Genomic DNA, 16178 nt, shown 5'->3' on the forward strand with positions numbered 1-16178 from the left:
TGTTTGGAGACAAGGTCTTACGAGCTATATAGAACAAGGTAGTATATTGTTTACTATATAGCCTAGGCTGGCAAAAAACTTCTGATGTTCCTCCTACCTTTATCTTCCAGAGTGCTGAAATTAAAAGCATGAGTTATATATTAGGTATCATAATTTCTTTTCTACATAACAAAATACCATGATCAAGGCAGTTTATAAAAGAAAGAGTTTACTGGAGCCAGTGGTTCCAAAGGGTTAGAGTCCATAATCATCTTGGGGTGGGCAGTATATGGCAGCAGGAGGCAGACCCCTACAACTATTTCAATAAACATTTGATTTTTTATTTTAATCAAGTGAATTTATAAAGTGCCAGAAATATAGTTGGTGATTGTCATTCATTGTAAATAATTATTCTCATTTTGTCCTCATATAATTTTTTATCTTAAGCTATAATGTAAAAATAGCTTATTACCCTTAAAAATTAATTGTATGAACCAGAAACCAGGAATAGAGCAGCTCACAATGTCCAGTAACTGCAAGTTCAAGGACTTTAACACCTCCTCTGGCTTCTGTGAACACCCACACACATGTGACCTAAACTCACATAAATAAACACACACACAGACACACATAAACATAAAATGAGAAAATTGAAATTAAATTAAATAGGATATGAAACACACTCTGGAACTCTCCAGGGGAAAAATTTTACTGCCCTTTACATCTGAACTTGCTTAGGTAAATGGGTCACGGGACAAGAATTTTGAAAGATATCAGCAGTGTTAACAGTAAGAACTAGTTATTCTTAAGCTATTACATGGGTGTTTAGTGTTAAACAGTGGTTGAACAGGAAAATTGCTTGCAGAGTAAGAGCACTTGCAAATGAAGAATGAGGACCTGGAACACATACAAAATGTAAAGCTTGATCAAGGGTGTAATCCCAGTGTTGTAGGAGTAGAGATAGGATCTGATTAGCTGTGACTTAGCTCCAAGTACTGTAAGAGACCCTATTTCAAGGGAATAATTTGGAAAGTAAGAGCAGAACACCTGATAACACCCCCCACTCAAACGCCTTGAAGCTCATAAGTATGTGCTCTTGCTCTCGTGCTCCCCCCTCTCATACATACATACATACACACACACACAGTGGCAATCCTGGGAACATTCTTTTGACAAGGAACAGGCTACAATTTAAAGCACAGTCTCCATTCTGTGTTGCAGAGATGAAATACTGCTTCTTATTGGAAAAAATGATGGAAAGTGGTCTAGATCTTGTAGGATGAGATTTGTGGTGCTGCTTTTGGTTTGTTTTGACTTGGTTTAGGTTTAGGTTTGGGTTTTTCTTTTCTTTGTTTGTTTATTTTCATGGATTGGACCCAGGGTTTTACACATGCTAAGCAAGTGTTCTACCACTGAGGAACATCCTGGGCTCCTTAAAGGGTCTCTTGATTTGTGTTTTTGTGTGTTTAAAATCATGTCTCATGGAAGCCAGGCTGGCCTTGCACTTCCTATGTATGGATGACATTAACTCCAGATTCTCTCCTTTCCATCTGCTGGAATTACAGACACTGTACCACTACCCCTAGTTTTATGGAGTGTAGAGGCTCCAGCCTAGGGAGATATGTATGATACATAAGGACTTTACCAATTTAACTACATCCCCCAACCAAGTGGTACAATTGGGGTACAATTGATAAGTCTAGAAAGAAAAAAATGAGTTTGCTTTTGCTGTAGTCCAAGATACATCCAAATAATAATATTGTAAAGTATATTGAAATTGAAATAATCTATCCATTGTAAATAGTTTTGAACCATTCAAGTATTTCATACCAGAAATCACTAGGAAAAAGTAGAGAAAACAAAAGTGACCATAGTAGTCCAAGCCTGCAAACCAAGTTCTGGTAGCACTGAGACAATTGTTGAGATTCTAGGCATGAAATATTGTACCCTGGCTATATAAAAATGTTTTGGTAGGTTTGAAAATGGTAAAGGTTCATGCCACACAAGTCTAGCCAATTAAGTTGGATCTCTGAGATCTTTATAGAAGTGGATGGAAAAAGTAGGTTCATGCCACGTTGACTTCTGTCTTCCACATACGCACCATGGCATACACACCCACACATATCATGGACAAATACACACATTATTTTTCATTATTAAAAGAGAATTAGTATTTCTTTCCTTAAGTTTATGAATCTTATAGTACCTAATTTGATGTAAATATTTCTTTATGGGAACCACAATCCTGCTCGTGCTGAGAATGAACTGGACAACTGAGCTACAATATCAGCCCAGAAAATATTCCTTATATAAATACGATTATTTTATAATTTTATTCAAGTTGTATATGTATAATATTCTTTGTGCTAGTACTTTCCACTTAATATCAGTTATTTTGACCAGTTAGCAGTGTTGAAGCAGGACATGATAATGTCAAATATAGGGGTATTTTTCTTATTAAGCAACATATACTAGTTTAAAGCTAGCTTTTTTAGTACTGTCTAAATAATGTTCTTCATTTACTCTTATGGATATCATAGACATTTGACAAAGTTTTTCCTGTTTCCTTTTGAGTGATTCACTATACTGTCTTTTTGGTTTAAGAGCTAAAAAGGATGAAAATAAACCTAACTTATTACCAGATCCATTTATTTGAATTATACCAAGCCAACTCTTTGCTACCTTTATAGCATTCCTTTTCCACTCACTTAGTTTTTCTCCCCAGAAATTAGTATTTATTTTTAATGACCTCTGGGCAGGGAAATAGTCAATAGAATAATTTGGACTGTTTTTCTTTGATAAATGTAGATATAGCTCAGTTGGTACTTTGCTAGCATGCATGAAACCCTGGGTTCAATCCTCATATAATACCATTTGTAGTAGCAAGTGTCTTTAATCCTAGCATTGAAGAGATTGAAGGAGTTTAGAAGTTCAAGATCACAACTGGATATGTAGTGAGTTACTGGCTGTCATAAAATTATGCAGCTCCCCCCCACCTCCAAATATCTCTTTCTCTCCTCAATTAGGAAGTCACACAGTTTGATTGTTTCATTGGTAAAATTCACAAGACAGCTAATTTTCCTTATTTTTATATTACATGCATATAACTGGCCTTGTGAAAGTTACATGGTACATCAGACTTGGGTCTATAGGTTAGTACTATAAACTAGTACATAAAAAGTGGGTATAGTGTCATTCTAGGAGAAAATCACTGATAGAAATGGTCTTGAAAAGCTGATGTGTTGGCACATGCCTATAATTCCAACATTCATGAGAATCACAAGTTTAAGGCTAACATAAACATTATAATTAGAACTTCTCAAAAAAGGAAGGGAGGGGAGGAATAGAAGAAGGAAAGAATAAAGAAAAGAAGGGTTTTGAAAAATATCCTTATGACTTAATCAAATCATAGACTGTCTCATTCATATTATATAACTGGTATCCTTTGCAGATAAGACAAGTCAACAGAGACAATCAAACAAGGAGAAATGGAAACCAGTCAGAAGAGAGACAGCTACAACTAGAAAGAGACCAATTTTTCTTCAGGAGAGTACATGGCCTCTCCCGATCTCATGACCACCACATTAGCAGATCTCATGGGCACTATTCTAGAAGATCACATAGCCGATTCAGGAGAGCTCCTGTTCACTCAAATAGTTCTCATGTCTACTCAGGTAGAACTGATAACCATACAAATAGACCACACCATGACCACTTGGTTAGACTGCTTCATGACCATTCAGGTAGACCATACCGTGACCACTCAGATAGAGTACACCAAGACCTCTCAGTTAGACCACTTCATGACCACTCAGTTAGACCACACCATGACCTCTCAGGTAGACCATACCATGACCACTCAGGTAGACCACCTCATGACCTCTCAGGTAGACTACCTCATGACCACTCAGGTAGACCACACCATGACTACTTAGGAAGACCACCTCATGACCACTCAGGTAGACCACACCATGACTGCTTAGGTAGACCACCTAATGACCGCTTAGGTAGACCACCTCATGACTACTTAGGTAGACTACTTCATGACCGCTTAGGTAGACCACCTCATGACTACTTAGGTAGACCACCTCATGACCGCTCAGGTAGACCACTTCATGACTACTTAGGTAGACCGCCTTATGACCGCGCAGGTAGACCACCTCATGACTACATAGCTAGACCACCTTATGACCGCTCAGGTAGACCACCTCATGACCGCTTAGGTAGACCACCTCATGACTACTTAGGTAGACCACCTCATGACCGCTTAGGTAGACCACCACATCTTGACCACTCAAATAGACCACACCATGACCCTTCGGTTAGACCACTTCAGGACCACTTAGGTAGACCACATCATGACCGTGCAGCTAGGTTTCATCATGGCCACTCAGATAGATTCCATCTTAACCATACAGAGAGAGCTCTTCCTAACCAAGCAGGGATAGCTCATAGAGGCCACACAGAGAGAGTTAATAGAGCACATAGAGGGAGAGCTCATCACAACCATGATGGCAGATCTCATCATGACCACTCAGGGAGAGCTAATGGCCCTGCAGGGAGAGCTCATAACAACCACTCATGGAGAGATCGTAACAATAGGTCACAGAGAGATCCTAACAACAGGTCACAGAGAGATCGTAACAACCAGTCATTGAGAGACCGCTTATGGAGAGCTGGTAGCAACCAATCGTGGATGCTTCATGAAGGAGAAAGATACCATGGTCGAAGAGGAAGAATTGGAACAAGGGATGCATCACCATCAGAATCTGAGCCTGAAATTGACAGGTAGAAACAAAATCAGTACTTGATCAATGATAGTACAATGTTTTGAATGGTATAGAAATGTATAAGCATGCTTTCTATTTCTATTTCTGTGTCTTAATAACTAAATTTGTATTTTCCCAATTCAGACACTGTTCCACACAGTCAGAGAAACTTCTCTAGTAACAAACTATAGAAATGATCCCTGAAAGTATAGTCTTTCAGACACTGTTCAAATTCAGACATGCATTGGAACAATTTTGTGGCTCATGATATCAACTCACATGCACATACAATTGCCTAAGTTTGTTTCCCAGTTTGTGATCTTTCCTGCTAGGCCTACCCACTACACAGAGTAGCTACTCCTTTTATATCTTCCAAGCTTGTAGGCAAGATACTATACCAACAAATTATGCTAAATTGATATGATAGGACATAACTAATGGTAATCAATCTACTTCTTTCCTTTATCTCCTTCCTGAAGAGTCCTAAGTCTTTAGCAGACAAAATATCTCCCCCTCTGTGTGTGTTTCTGTGTATGAAAGTGTGTGTATATATGTGTGAGAGAGTGTATGCATGTTTGTGTGCAAGATATAGTGTGTATGTGTACTTGGAGACAAAATATCTCCCCTTCTGTGTGTGTTCTGTGTATGAGTGTGTGTATATATGTGTGAGAGAGTGTATGCATGTTTGTGTGCAAGAGATAGTATGTATGTGTACTTGTTGTTATTGTTGTTGTAGAAGTCATGCCAGAGACTATACACATTAGGCAAGTGATTTATGTCTAAGCCACAACCTCAACCCAACAAGTATATCTTTGAGAAATTCCTCCAAATCCACTGTCCAAAGTGTATGCTGTCTTTAGCTGTAGGATCTTACCTTCAATTACATTAGAGAAACATGGCAATAGAAATGGCCTATATTATTGAGGGAGTCTCTTTTCTTCCTAACAGTTGAAGAGGTTTCCCATATATAGCACAGTATTTCGGTTAGTCTATAATCCTTGTGGGAAGAACTGGCACTGAGAATTGTATAACTTCATTCAAACTACATACATCTTATTAAACATGCACATACATAATATAGGTATTTTATTTTTAAAAAAAATTTATTGGATATTTTCTTTAAGTTTCAGATATTTTCCCCTTTCCTGTCTGCCCTCCAACCCCCCCATCCTACCTCATGCTTCTCTGACTGTTCCCCAATGCACCCACCCACTATCATCTCCATACCCTAAAATTCCCCTACACTGAGGCATCAGAGCCGCACAGGACCAAGGGCCTCTCCTCTCATCAATGTCAAACAAGGCCATCCTCTGCTACATATGCTGCTGGAGCAATGGGTTCCTCCATGTGTTCTCTTTGGTTGGTGGTTTAGTCCCTGGGAGCTCTAGGGGTACTGGGTGGTTCGTTTTGTTGCTCCTACAGAGCTGCAAACTCCTGCAGATCCTTCAGTCCTTTTTCTAATTCATGAGAAGAGATTTTAGATCCAAATCTTGCTTTTCTGATATGATGGTATATCCAGGACTTGCTATGGTGGGATAACTGAGTTTTGATGATGTCAAGTAACCTTGGTTTGTGTTGCCTATGTTTTTAGGCTAACATCTAGCCATCTGGTTACCTCTAGTGCTACATACCCTCACTGCCCCTCCTGTGATCCTGCTTGTGTCAGAACTCCTCAGATTCTAGCTGTCTCTGTGTAATCCTGAGATACTGGTCTGTCAACCCTCTTGGAAGTCAAGCTGCCTCTGGGATCCTGAAATCCTGGTGTGACCAAGCTCCTGAGATCCTGGGTATATAAGAGTGCCTGGGCATGGAGCTTTTTCTGTATGGTGTGGGACTGAGCATGGAGCTAGTGCCCAAGATCTGCTCAGGGAACCTGCTCAGATGCAACATACGTATTTTATGTAAACAGAGTTGCTGTTTTTGTTAACCATTCTTGGTGTTATTTAGGGTTCCTTTCTTTTCCCTCTGCATTGCCTTCCTCCTGTTCAGTTAAATCTGTTTCCTATTTTCTCATCATCATATCATCCCTTTTTTTTCCATCCCGAGAACGTTCTTTTTTTAATTGAATATAATCTTCATTTACATTTCAAGTGCTAAAAACTTTCCTGGTTCCCCCCTCCCCAAAAACCCCAAACCCCTCCTCCCACCATATATATGCCTCCATATATGCCCCTCTACCCGACCACTCCCACCTCTCCCCCCACCCCATTCCCCACCCCCTGATTTCCCTTTGCTGGGGCATCTATTGAGCCTTCATAGGACCAAGGACCACTCCTCCCACTGATGCCCGACAAGGCCTTTTTCTGCCATATTTTTGGCTGGAACCAAACCCCTTGGTTGATGGTTCAGTCCCTGGGAGTCCTGGAATGTCTGGGTGGCCGAAATCATTGTTCTTCCCATGGGGCTGTAAACCCCTTCAGCTCCTCCAGACCACCCTCCAGATCCTCCATTGGGGACCCCACGCCCAATCCAATGGTTGGCTGCTAGCATCTGCCTCTGTATGTGTAAGGCTCTGGCAGGGCCTCTCCAGAGACAACCATGGCATGCTCCTTTTGGGATGCACTTCTTGTTGTTCATAGTAGTGTCAGGGTTTGTTGGCTGTTTATAGGATGGATCCCCAGGTAGGGCAGTCTCTGGGTGGCCTTTCCTTCAGTCTCTGCTCCACACTGTGTCTCCATTATTGCTCATTACCCTTAATAGCACCTTTGTCTTATTTCACTGCTCTCTCGAGTTCCTCCTCCCACTATGTTCCTCTGTACTTTCCTGGTTTCTGAGGTTATGTACTCACATCTAAGGATTCAGATAATCAACAAAGGTAGAACATGCAACATTTGTCTTTCTGGGTCTGGATTACCTCACTTGGTTTATTTCCTATTATATTGATCAATTTGCTTGCAAAATTCATGGTTGTAGCATATAGCTAGTAACTAATTGCATAACAGTATTTTAAAGAGAAATATTCTGTAATGCTTTCATTTAAAATGTTAAATAGGGGTCTAGAGAGATAGCTTAGCAGTTAGAACACTTGATGTACTATCATGGAGACGAGAGTTCAAGTCTCAGCACCAACACAATGAACTAGGGGTCCTACACAAACCTGTAACCCAATTGCTGCAGTAGGAAAGACAAGATGGTTACTGGGGCTTATTAGTTTCCAGACTAGCCAAGAAAACGTAAGCCCCACTGTCAAGGAGAATCCCACCTTACAGCACTAAGTGGAAAGTGATAATGAGGAAACATGCTGCCCTCTTCTAGAATGTATGTATAGGAACATGCATCAACACACATACACATGTATACTCTCACACAGATGCATGTATACATGAAATTAAATAAATTATTTGCATATGTTAAATAATCTGTCAATGATATGGGTTTTTTAAATTTTTTTCTAATTTTTCACCCTTTATGACAAATACCAGAGTTTCTACAATAAGAGAAAGGAGTGACTATTTATGGGCACAGGAACAGCGAAGAAATGAGATACTTGATCTGAATGCAGGGGTAAGTGCAATACTTTCTACTTTCTATCTCAAAATTCTATGAGGATCCATGTATTATTTTCTTTTAACTAGGCTTCCCTTTTGCATCTTTGTTGCTTTTTCAAAACTTTAGTGTTTATTTGTATTCGTGATTTTAACTTGGGAAAGTCACCTTCTGAACTGGAGTTTTCTGACATGTTAAGGAGGTTTAGACTGATTTATCTCTAATAGCACAGTGCCTTTGACATTCTTACGTGTGTGTACAATATAAGATATTGAATGTTACACTTGTCAGATCAGTAAGAATAAAAGACAAACACAGATCTGAGGGACTCTATAATAGCACAAGCTTCATTTGGGAAAAGATGTGTAGTAGGGAAACCTAGTTCATGAAACTAGAGAGCCAGCAGCCCTCCTAGACACAAGAGTAGTTAGAGGGTAGGAAATGGAGAAGGGGTGAGAAAATCTGCGTTTTTGATGTAATCTTGGCAATTGCTAATAGTAGCCAGTCAGTGTTCAGTTAAAGAATTTCGGGAGATCAGTATGACTTGACTGACTAGCCATTACTCAGGAGTAGAAGCAGTAAGAGAGGCAGGAATCTAGAAAAGCAATTTACTTTAGTTATAGGGATAAAATCACTTCAGTTTGGAAATTTTCATGGCTAACCAAGATGAAGAAGCTTTACAAACTGACTAAGACCATAGTTAACAATATTAAGAACCAAGGAAAAGAAGGGAATATCATTGAAATGCTAAAACTTGCACTTTAAATTAAAAAAAATAACTATGATGAGTAAGGATGTTATTTCAATAATTTATCTCAACTTTTTCCATTTAGTTAGAAGATGAGGACGACAGTTCTGACGAAAGTGAGAGAAGTTTTGACAGGTAACTTTACACAGCCTTTGTATAGTGCTTAGAGGAAAATATAAAAACTGGCATCAAATATAAAATTAGCACATAGCCCTATAATCTGACTTTGAAAGCTCCTTAATGATTTGTATAAATAATCATACTCAGAATTAGAAAGGTTTTCATTATAACTGCCTAGCTTGGTTTTATTTTTACTTCTGATACTTTTATTTATCATATTCTGATAATATATCTACAATAATAATAATTTTGTATCTAGACTAGATATCTCTCTCAGGAATTATCACTGTTGAAATTAGTGATAAGATTTAAATCTCTTCTGTGCAATAAAAGTATATGCTAAACAAGCTAAATGAATATCAACATACTATTTCAGTAGCAGTAGTAGCAAGTCATTAGCCTGTGATGATATCAGGGAGGCATTGGTTTTGTGTTTATCTTTTCTTATATCTTAGTTGATATCCCCTGTAACAAAAACAGGATGAAATGCAAACATAAGTAAAGCAGAATTTCCTTGACATAACTACCTGCTCTACATGTGGGAGGTAGTAAGGGTCATCACTACAAGTAGACCACAAGAACAGAGTTGAACAGGAGCTGTTAGATTTTGTACTTAAAAACTACACTCCCTGAAGCAAACAGATATAGGGAAAAGCCTGTTCAGGAAGATGGTCAGGAAAAGAGGGGAAAATAAGGGCTGCCTTTATTGCCTATCTTCCTCTTCATAGGATAGGAAGAGAAACCCTTATAAATGGAGACTAGCTATCATAAAAGGGTGATTTTGACTTTTTTGTTTAGTTTCCACAACTGCGTATGTGTCTTGTATTTCTCAAAAGGATTAACTCAGTTATGGTTAAAAAAGAAAAAAGAAAGAAAGAGGCTAGTTTATGGATGGTATATTTTGTCCTCATACAGTGGTATTAGGGGTGGCTCTATAAAATTCTACCAAACATACCAGGAGAATTTATGCAAATGGGAATGAGAAATGTGTTGCTATACTACCTTTGAATTGGACCTAACCAATGGTACTTGAGAAATAATTGAAAGCTCTAAGTAAGTACTTTTATATTCAGGGTTTAATCTAGCCTTAGAATTCCTTTGTGAGTAAGGTATTACCATTTCCATATTACAGAATGATAGATTGAAATTGAAGAAGTGGTGGTGGTTGTTGGTTGTTTCTGGCACTACTGAGAATCAGACCTAGGATCATGTGCACACACTAAGTGAAAAGATAAACCACTGTGTGATGCATGAATTCTACTCCAACCAAGGAAGGTGGTGTTTTGTTTTGTTATTTTGTTTTTTAACTTCACCCAAATCATACAATTAATAAAAGCTTGAAGGTACATTCAAATACAATTTGTGTTTCTACAAAACCTATATGGATTTTTTACTGTCCATTTTGCCTATCCACAACTACAAGTACAGAGGAGGTACTATTCTTCCAATACTAGAATGTTCATTATCTTGTGTTGCTTAAATAGTTACAATAGCAGTAGGCAGTGGATTTAGTCTTGGTGAGTAGGAAAAGGATAACCACTACCAGGGAACAAGAGTGGAAAGAGGTTTCTCATTTGAGCAAGTAAGTGATATAGGAAATGTTAGGGGTATCTTTGAGAGTCCACAGCCTTTCTCAGTTCTTGGTAAGCTCAGCTTTAGACTAGACAGGTAGACTTTGAAAACTCAGCATCCACCAAAGACAGTTGTTTTCTTGTTCTTGTCTTGCAGATTTGAAGAATGAAATTGCGGGGAGGAGAGGGTTAGGAGGAAGCATTTTGTTGTAGCCAGCTTAAAAGAAGGCATGGTTCCTATAGAGGAAGGGTGGGTTTTCAGGGACAGGTGATCATTGAGGGTGATTATTTTAAAAAACATAGGACAAAAGCTGGTGTGAAGTATAGGGAGGGAAATACAACTCTCAGTCCAACAGGGCACCCAATGTGAGGTGTCTGGCAAATCCTTACAGTCTCAAGTCACTTTTGCTGCAGACCTTCCAAGCAAAACTAAGAGATACTAAGAAACCAGGAAATAGAAATCTCCTCTGAGGTCCTTGGCCTCTAGAAAGGACATTCTCAGACCTGCTGCTTTGGAGCCTAGAATATTATAAAACATTTTCTTTTTTTTTTAAACCACCTTTTTATTTTTTTTAATATTTTTATTTTCTATATTCTTTGTTTACATTCCAAATGATTTCCCATTTTCCGGATCCCCCCCTCCCCATATGTCCCATAAACCTTCTTCTCTCCATCCCTTCTCCAGTCACCTCCCTCCTTTTTCTCTGTCCTTATATTCACCTCCAATACTAGATCAATCCTTTCCAGGATCAGGACCCTCTCCATACTTCTACATGGGAGTCATTTGTTATGTAGTTTGTGCCTTGGGTATTCAGGGCTTCTGGGCTAATTAATATCCACTTATCAGAGATTGCATTCCATGTGTATTCTTTTGTGATTGGGTTACCTCACTTAGGATGATATTTTCCAGATCAAACCATTTGCCTAAAAATTTTGTCAATTCATTGTTTCTAATTACTGAGTAGTATTCCATTGTGTGAATATACCACATTTTCTGTATCCATTCCTCCTTTGAGGGGCATCTGAGTTCTTTCCAGCTTCTGGCTATTATAAATAAGGCTGCTATGAACATAATGGAGCATGTGTCTTTATTGCATGCCGGGGAATCCTTTAGGTATATGCCCAGGAGAGGTATAGCAGGGTCCTCTGGAAGTCTCATGTCCAGTTTTCTGAGGAACCTCCAGACTGATTTCCACAGTGGTTATGTATCATATGTTAAAATATAAAACAAAAATGCTGTCAAAATAGCTGTCAACTGAAGTGAATGAATCACAGACTAAAAATTTCTCAAAAGGCTTCAGCTCAAACAGTAGCTAAACAAACAGATTTGAAAGCTATGGTTATTTAAAGAGTCATTCAAAACATTAGTAGTCCTTTCACCATCCCCCACACATGGAAATTTGCCTCAAAATGGGCCTGCCTGGTCTATACCATTACTTCACACAACACCTTAGTACAGGACCGACCCATTAACTCCCAGCTTGGTAGGTTGCATGTCCAGGATTGCTTGGCTGTTGTCTGCTAGAGACTCACATGTCTGAAATTTTAGTTTTTCTCTTTTATTAAAAGGTTCTGGTAGAGAAGTATCTGCTTCCAAGATCATTCTAGATGTTGGCAAAATCTTGTTCCTTGCTGCTTATCAGAGTCCATTCTTTCAGAAACAAAACCTGAACTACCCCCTCTCTCTTGTAAGAGACCAGATCCATCTTCAACATAATGCATACATATATCTGCTGAAATTTCATCCTTCTCACTCTCCTTCCATCCTTGTCCTTCGATTGCATTAGGCTTTTTTGCTTGCTTGCTTGCTTGCTTGCTTGCTTGCTTGCTTGCTTGCTTGCTTTGGGGTGGATTGGTAAGGGTTTTTGGTGTGGTTTGGTTTGGTTTGGTTTTTGTTTGTTGAGACAGAGTGTCTCTGTAGGCCTGACTGTCCTGGAATTCACTCTGTAGAGCAGGCTGACCATAAATTCAAAGATCTGCCTGTCTTTGCCTCTTGAGTGCTGGGATTAAAGGCATATGCCACCACTGCCTGGTGGTATATTGTTAAAGGAAAAAGAAAGAAAGGAAAATTTTTATGAGGAAATTAACATGAAAGTAATTAGTAGAGTGCTTGAGTAGAATTTTGTAGCACTGAGTTCCATGCAAACGGAAGGGAGGGAGGCAAGGATGGAGGGAGAGATGCAGAAAGGAGGGGAGGAAGGAAAGTAATATTTGTCTAATTGTACATTGAATTCTCATCCCCTCCTCATACACTGTTCAGTCCACTCAAAGCCTAAAAGTAACAATCCATTCCTAACATTTAGGATTCATAACAAGATAGAAAGTGGTTACAGAAAGTTCCTTACTTGTGCAGAATTACTGATTATAACAACTCAAGTAATAATATCAAAATAGCTACACAGCCTTTGGAAATTTGTTGTTTTATGGCAAAGTTAGACTGCACATGATAAACTTTTTCCCAGATATTATTTTAGTTACCTAGTTAAAAAAAAATGTCTTCTTAGACTAGGGATACAATTGGTAAACTGTCTAACATGTATGAATCTCTTGGTTCATTACCCAGAAATACATAATACCAGGTTTATTGGCCTATGTCTGCAACCCCAGCACTCAGGAGGTAGAGGCAAGTGTATCCAAAGTTCAAGGTCATCTTCAAGTATGTAATGAGATTTAGGCCAGTCTTGGATACATGAGATGCTGTTTCATTTTTTTCTATACTGATTAATGACACAAAAAGTTAGAAAAAAGCATAAACCAGGCCCACTAGCAGCCATACATGAGGCATTTTGAAACAAATATCAAAGGAAGCCAAACTGACTTTTGTACTAATTCCTGTATAACCAGGCTGCCCTTAAAGTCAATATCCTCCTGCCCCAAATCTTGGTTTGGGGGATGCTTGGAATGTGCTACCACATTGTCTTTTTGTTGGATGGGAGACATCAAGGTCTTGACCTACAGACACTAAGTTGAAGGCCCCAAATTTGCTCATCTGATTAGAGGCCAATATAGAGACTTACTAATTATTTTGCTTTAATTAACAGTTGCTGGAGATCTGAAATTGATGCTGAATTTGTTGATGGTACATACACCTCAATTAAGACTCTGACAAGTCATCCAAAAGGAGTAAGAATGAACTTCGATGTTGGATCACAGAATAATCGGGTACTTATGATGGAATTACAGAATTGCTTGCACACTACATATTAAAGAAGCCATGTTTATTTTAGGCCAACTTTAAATCAATAAGGTTATCTTTTACATACAGGAAAAATGAGAACATTTTTAATACACAAGGAATCTTTTCCTCAATTTTTTTATGTGTGTTTATGATTTCTCTTGGTCTGCCTCCCTGTCTCTGCATTTATCTCTGAATCTGTCTCTGCTTCTTTGTCTCAGTCTATTTGTCTGTCTGTCTGTCTGTGTAAACTACCATTATCCCTCCCATGCTGTGTGAGCATATTCGAGTGTGTGTGTGTGTGTGTGTGTGTGTGTGTGTGTGCTTGATTCCACAGATTGAGCCACAGATACAGTCACATGTGAGCTACCTAATGAAAGTGCTGGAAAATAACCTCAGGTACCACCTGCCGAGCCCTCTCTCCAGACTGTTTTTCAGACAAACCTCAGTTGAACACACAAATTTAGCCCATAATCATTTATACTTAAATGCATAGCTGCATAAAGGCTGAGTATGATTCTCACCAAAAAAAGCAGACATTTTTACTAGTTAATACATGGCTAAAAGATTTGTATAAGAATTTTCTACCAGCCGGGGTGATGGTGGCGCACACCTGTAATCCCAGCACTCTGGGAGGCAGAGGCAGAGGCAGGCGGATTTCTGAGTTCGAGGCCAGCCTGGTCTACAGAGTGAGTTCCAGGACAGCCAGGGCTACACAGAGAAAACCTGTCTTGAAAAAACCAAATCCAAAAAACCAAAAAAAAAATTTTTTTTTTTACCATTCTTCATTGAGCAATGAGCTGAAGTAAGCAAAGTACACTAATCCACCTGGATTCTGATTATATTATGCATAGAAGTATAGTATATAACACATGAATAAGGCAGGATAGTGCAGGGAATCATGAAATCAATGACATCCTAAACTACATATAAAGGCTCTGTCTTAGAAAAACACAAAAATTGTGTGTGTGTGTGTGTGTGTGTGTGTGTTTCATAAGCAGAAAACATACAAACTATCACTATCTCAGAACAATACTAACCCATTCTGACTTGGGTTTTAAGATGATGTTGAAAGGGAATGTCTGAATGATGAGAAAAAAACTTAGGCTTTGTGGTCATATATATAAGATGAGCCTGGAATTAAGCCTGACTTAGGCAGCCTTTGAGGTACTCTACTCAGCTGTACACTAGTAAGACCAATAGGAAGACTCTGGTATTTAGGATTGTTCTCATATTGTAGATTGTAAAACCTCTGATTATAGGGCGGGCATTTTAATTCAAGCATGTAGAAGTAAGCCTGCCATTCATTCTACAGTGAAAGATACTACTGCTTGGTCTTTGTAGTAATATGCTCTTCCATTAAAGGTCTATGATTCTGCTGTTAGCATGGGTGAACTAAGTATTAACCTCAGGTAGACCAAGGATCAGGCAAACCACCCATGATTCTAGGGTCTCTAGGACAGCTGGTATACATTCTCCAAACTTAAGCAGACGTTGACACCTCCTATAATCTTCTCAAACCATTCCAGTGTGCTCTTTTTTTCTTCTTCTAGTACCTTGTACTCTTTGTAGCCCAAACAGATTTCAAACTTCCATTACCTGGATTTATAGGTATATACCAACAGGCCTGCCTGCCTGCTTCTTGCTTTCCTTCCTTCCTTCCTTTTTTTTTCTCTCTTTTAGATTTTTGAGTCATAGTTAGCCAAGGCTGACCTCTATCTAACTCAGTATTGTAGCAAAGGATGAACTTGAATTCCTGACCTTCCTGCCTCCACCTTCAAGTACTGGATTCCAGTGTGTGCTACACTGGGCTCTCTAGTCTATTTTTAATAACCAAATTTCAAGAATGTTTGTTAAATTGTTAAGTTCCCAAACTTAAAGCATTTTTTCTTGTTCGCAGACTAATCTGTCACTCCATGCTAGATTCACCATTCTAAGGAATATTAGAGAAGCCAGGATGAACAATAATAGAATGTGAAGACCCGAAGAATAACTGCCTTTTCCTGTCAGGGCTTGGCTGCTAGCTAGATGCACTGAACCACATTTAAGAGCATAACATACATTCATACACTGTTGTACTTTTGACTGTTCTTGTTAATGTACTTTTATAGGTTTAGATGTCAGGATTCTGTTCAAACTAAGCAATTTGAAGAAAAGGTGTTTAGCACTGTTCCCATAAAGGAACAAGGTGATCAGCAAGAAGAAAGCTGGTATCAGTGGGGTTATTTTCAGAAATACATGTGCTTTTTTCAATGTTAGAGAAACTGTGTGTAATTTACTGTAATCCTTAAGCTCTGGAACCCATACTAGTGATAAGAAAGTTTTATTCA

The 16178-nt window shown here is 38.8% G+C and overlaps 1 protein-coding gene and 1 pseudogene across 1 annotated transcript in view; one reads left to right on the plus strand and one right to left on the minus strand.

Moving 5' to 3' along the window:
* The window catches only part of LOC127674643 (uncharacterized), a 31257-nt gene extending 15431 nt beyond the window's left edge, over positions 1-15826 (plus strand). Inside the window, exons 6-11 of the mRNA XM_052170318.1 lie at positions 3431-3842; positions 4326-4767; positions 8171-8252; positions 9068-9117; positions 13715-13835; positions 15749-15826. Coding sequence (XP_052026278.1) covers positions 3431-3842; positions 4326-4767; positions 8171-8252; positions 9068-9117; positions 13715-13835; positions 15749-15826 — 1185 coding nt within the window. The remainder of the gene's footprint in view (positions 1-3430; positions 3843-4325; positions 4768-8170; positions 8253-9067; positions 9118-13714; positions 13836-15748) is intronic.
* LOC127675986 (uncharacterized) lies at positions 4888-4964 on the minus strand (annotated as a pseudogene).
* Positions 15827-16178: the final 352 nt, after the last annotated feature.

This window comes from Apodemus sylvaticus, chromosome X (genome assembly GCF_947179515.1).
Source record: "Apodemus sylvaticus chromosome X, mApoSyl1.1, whole genome shotgun sequence".
NCBI lineage: Eukaryota > Metazoa > Chordata > Mammalia > Rodentia > Muridae > Apodemus > Apodemus sylvaticus.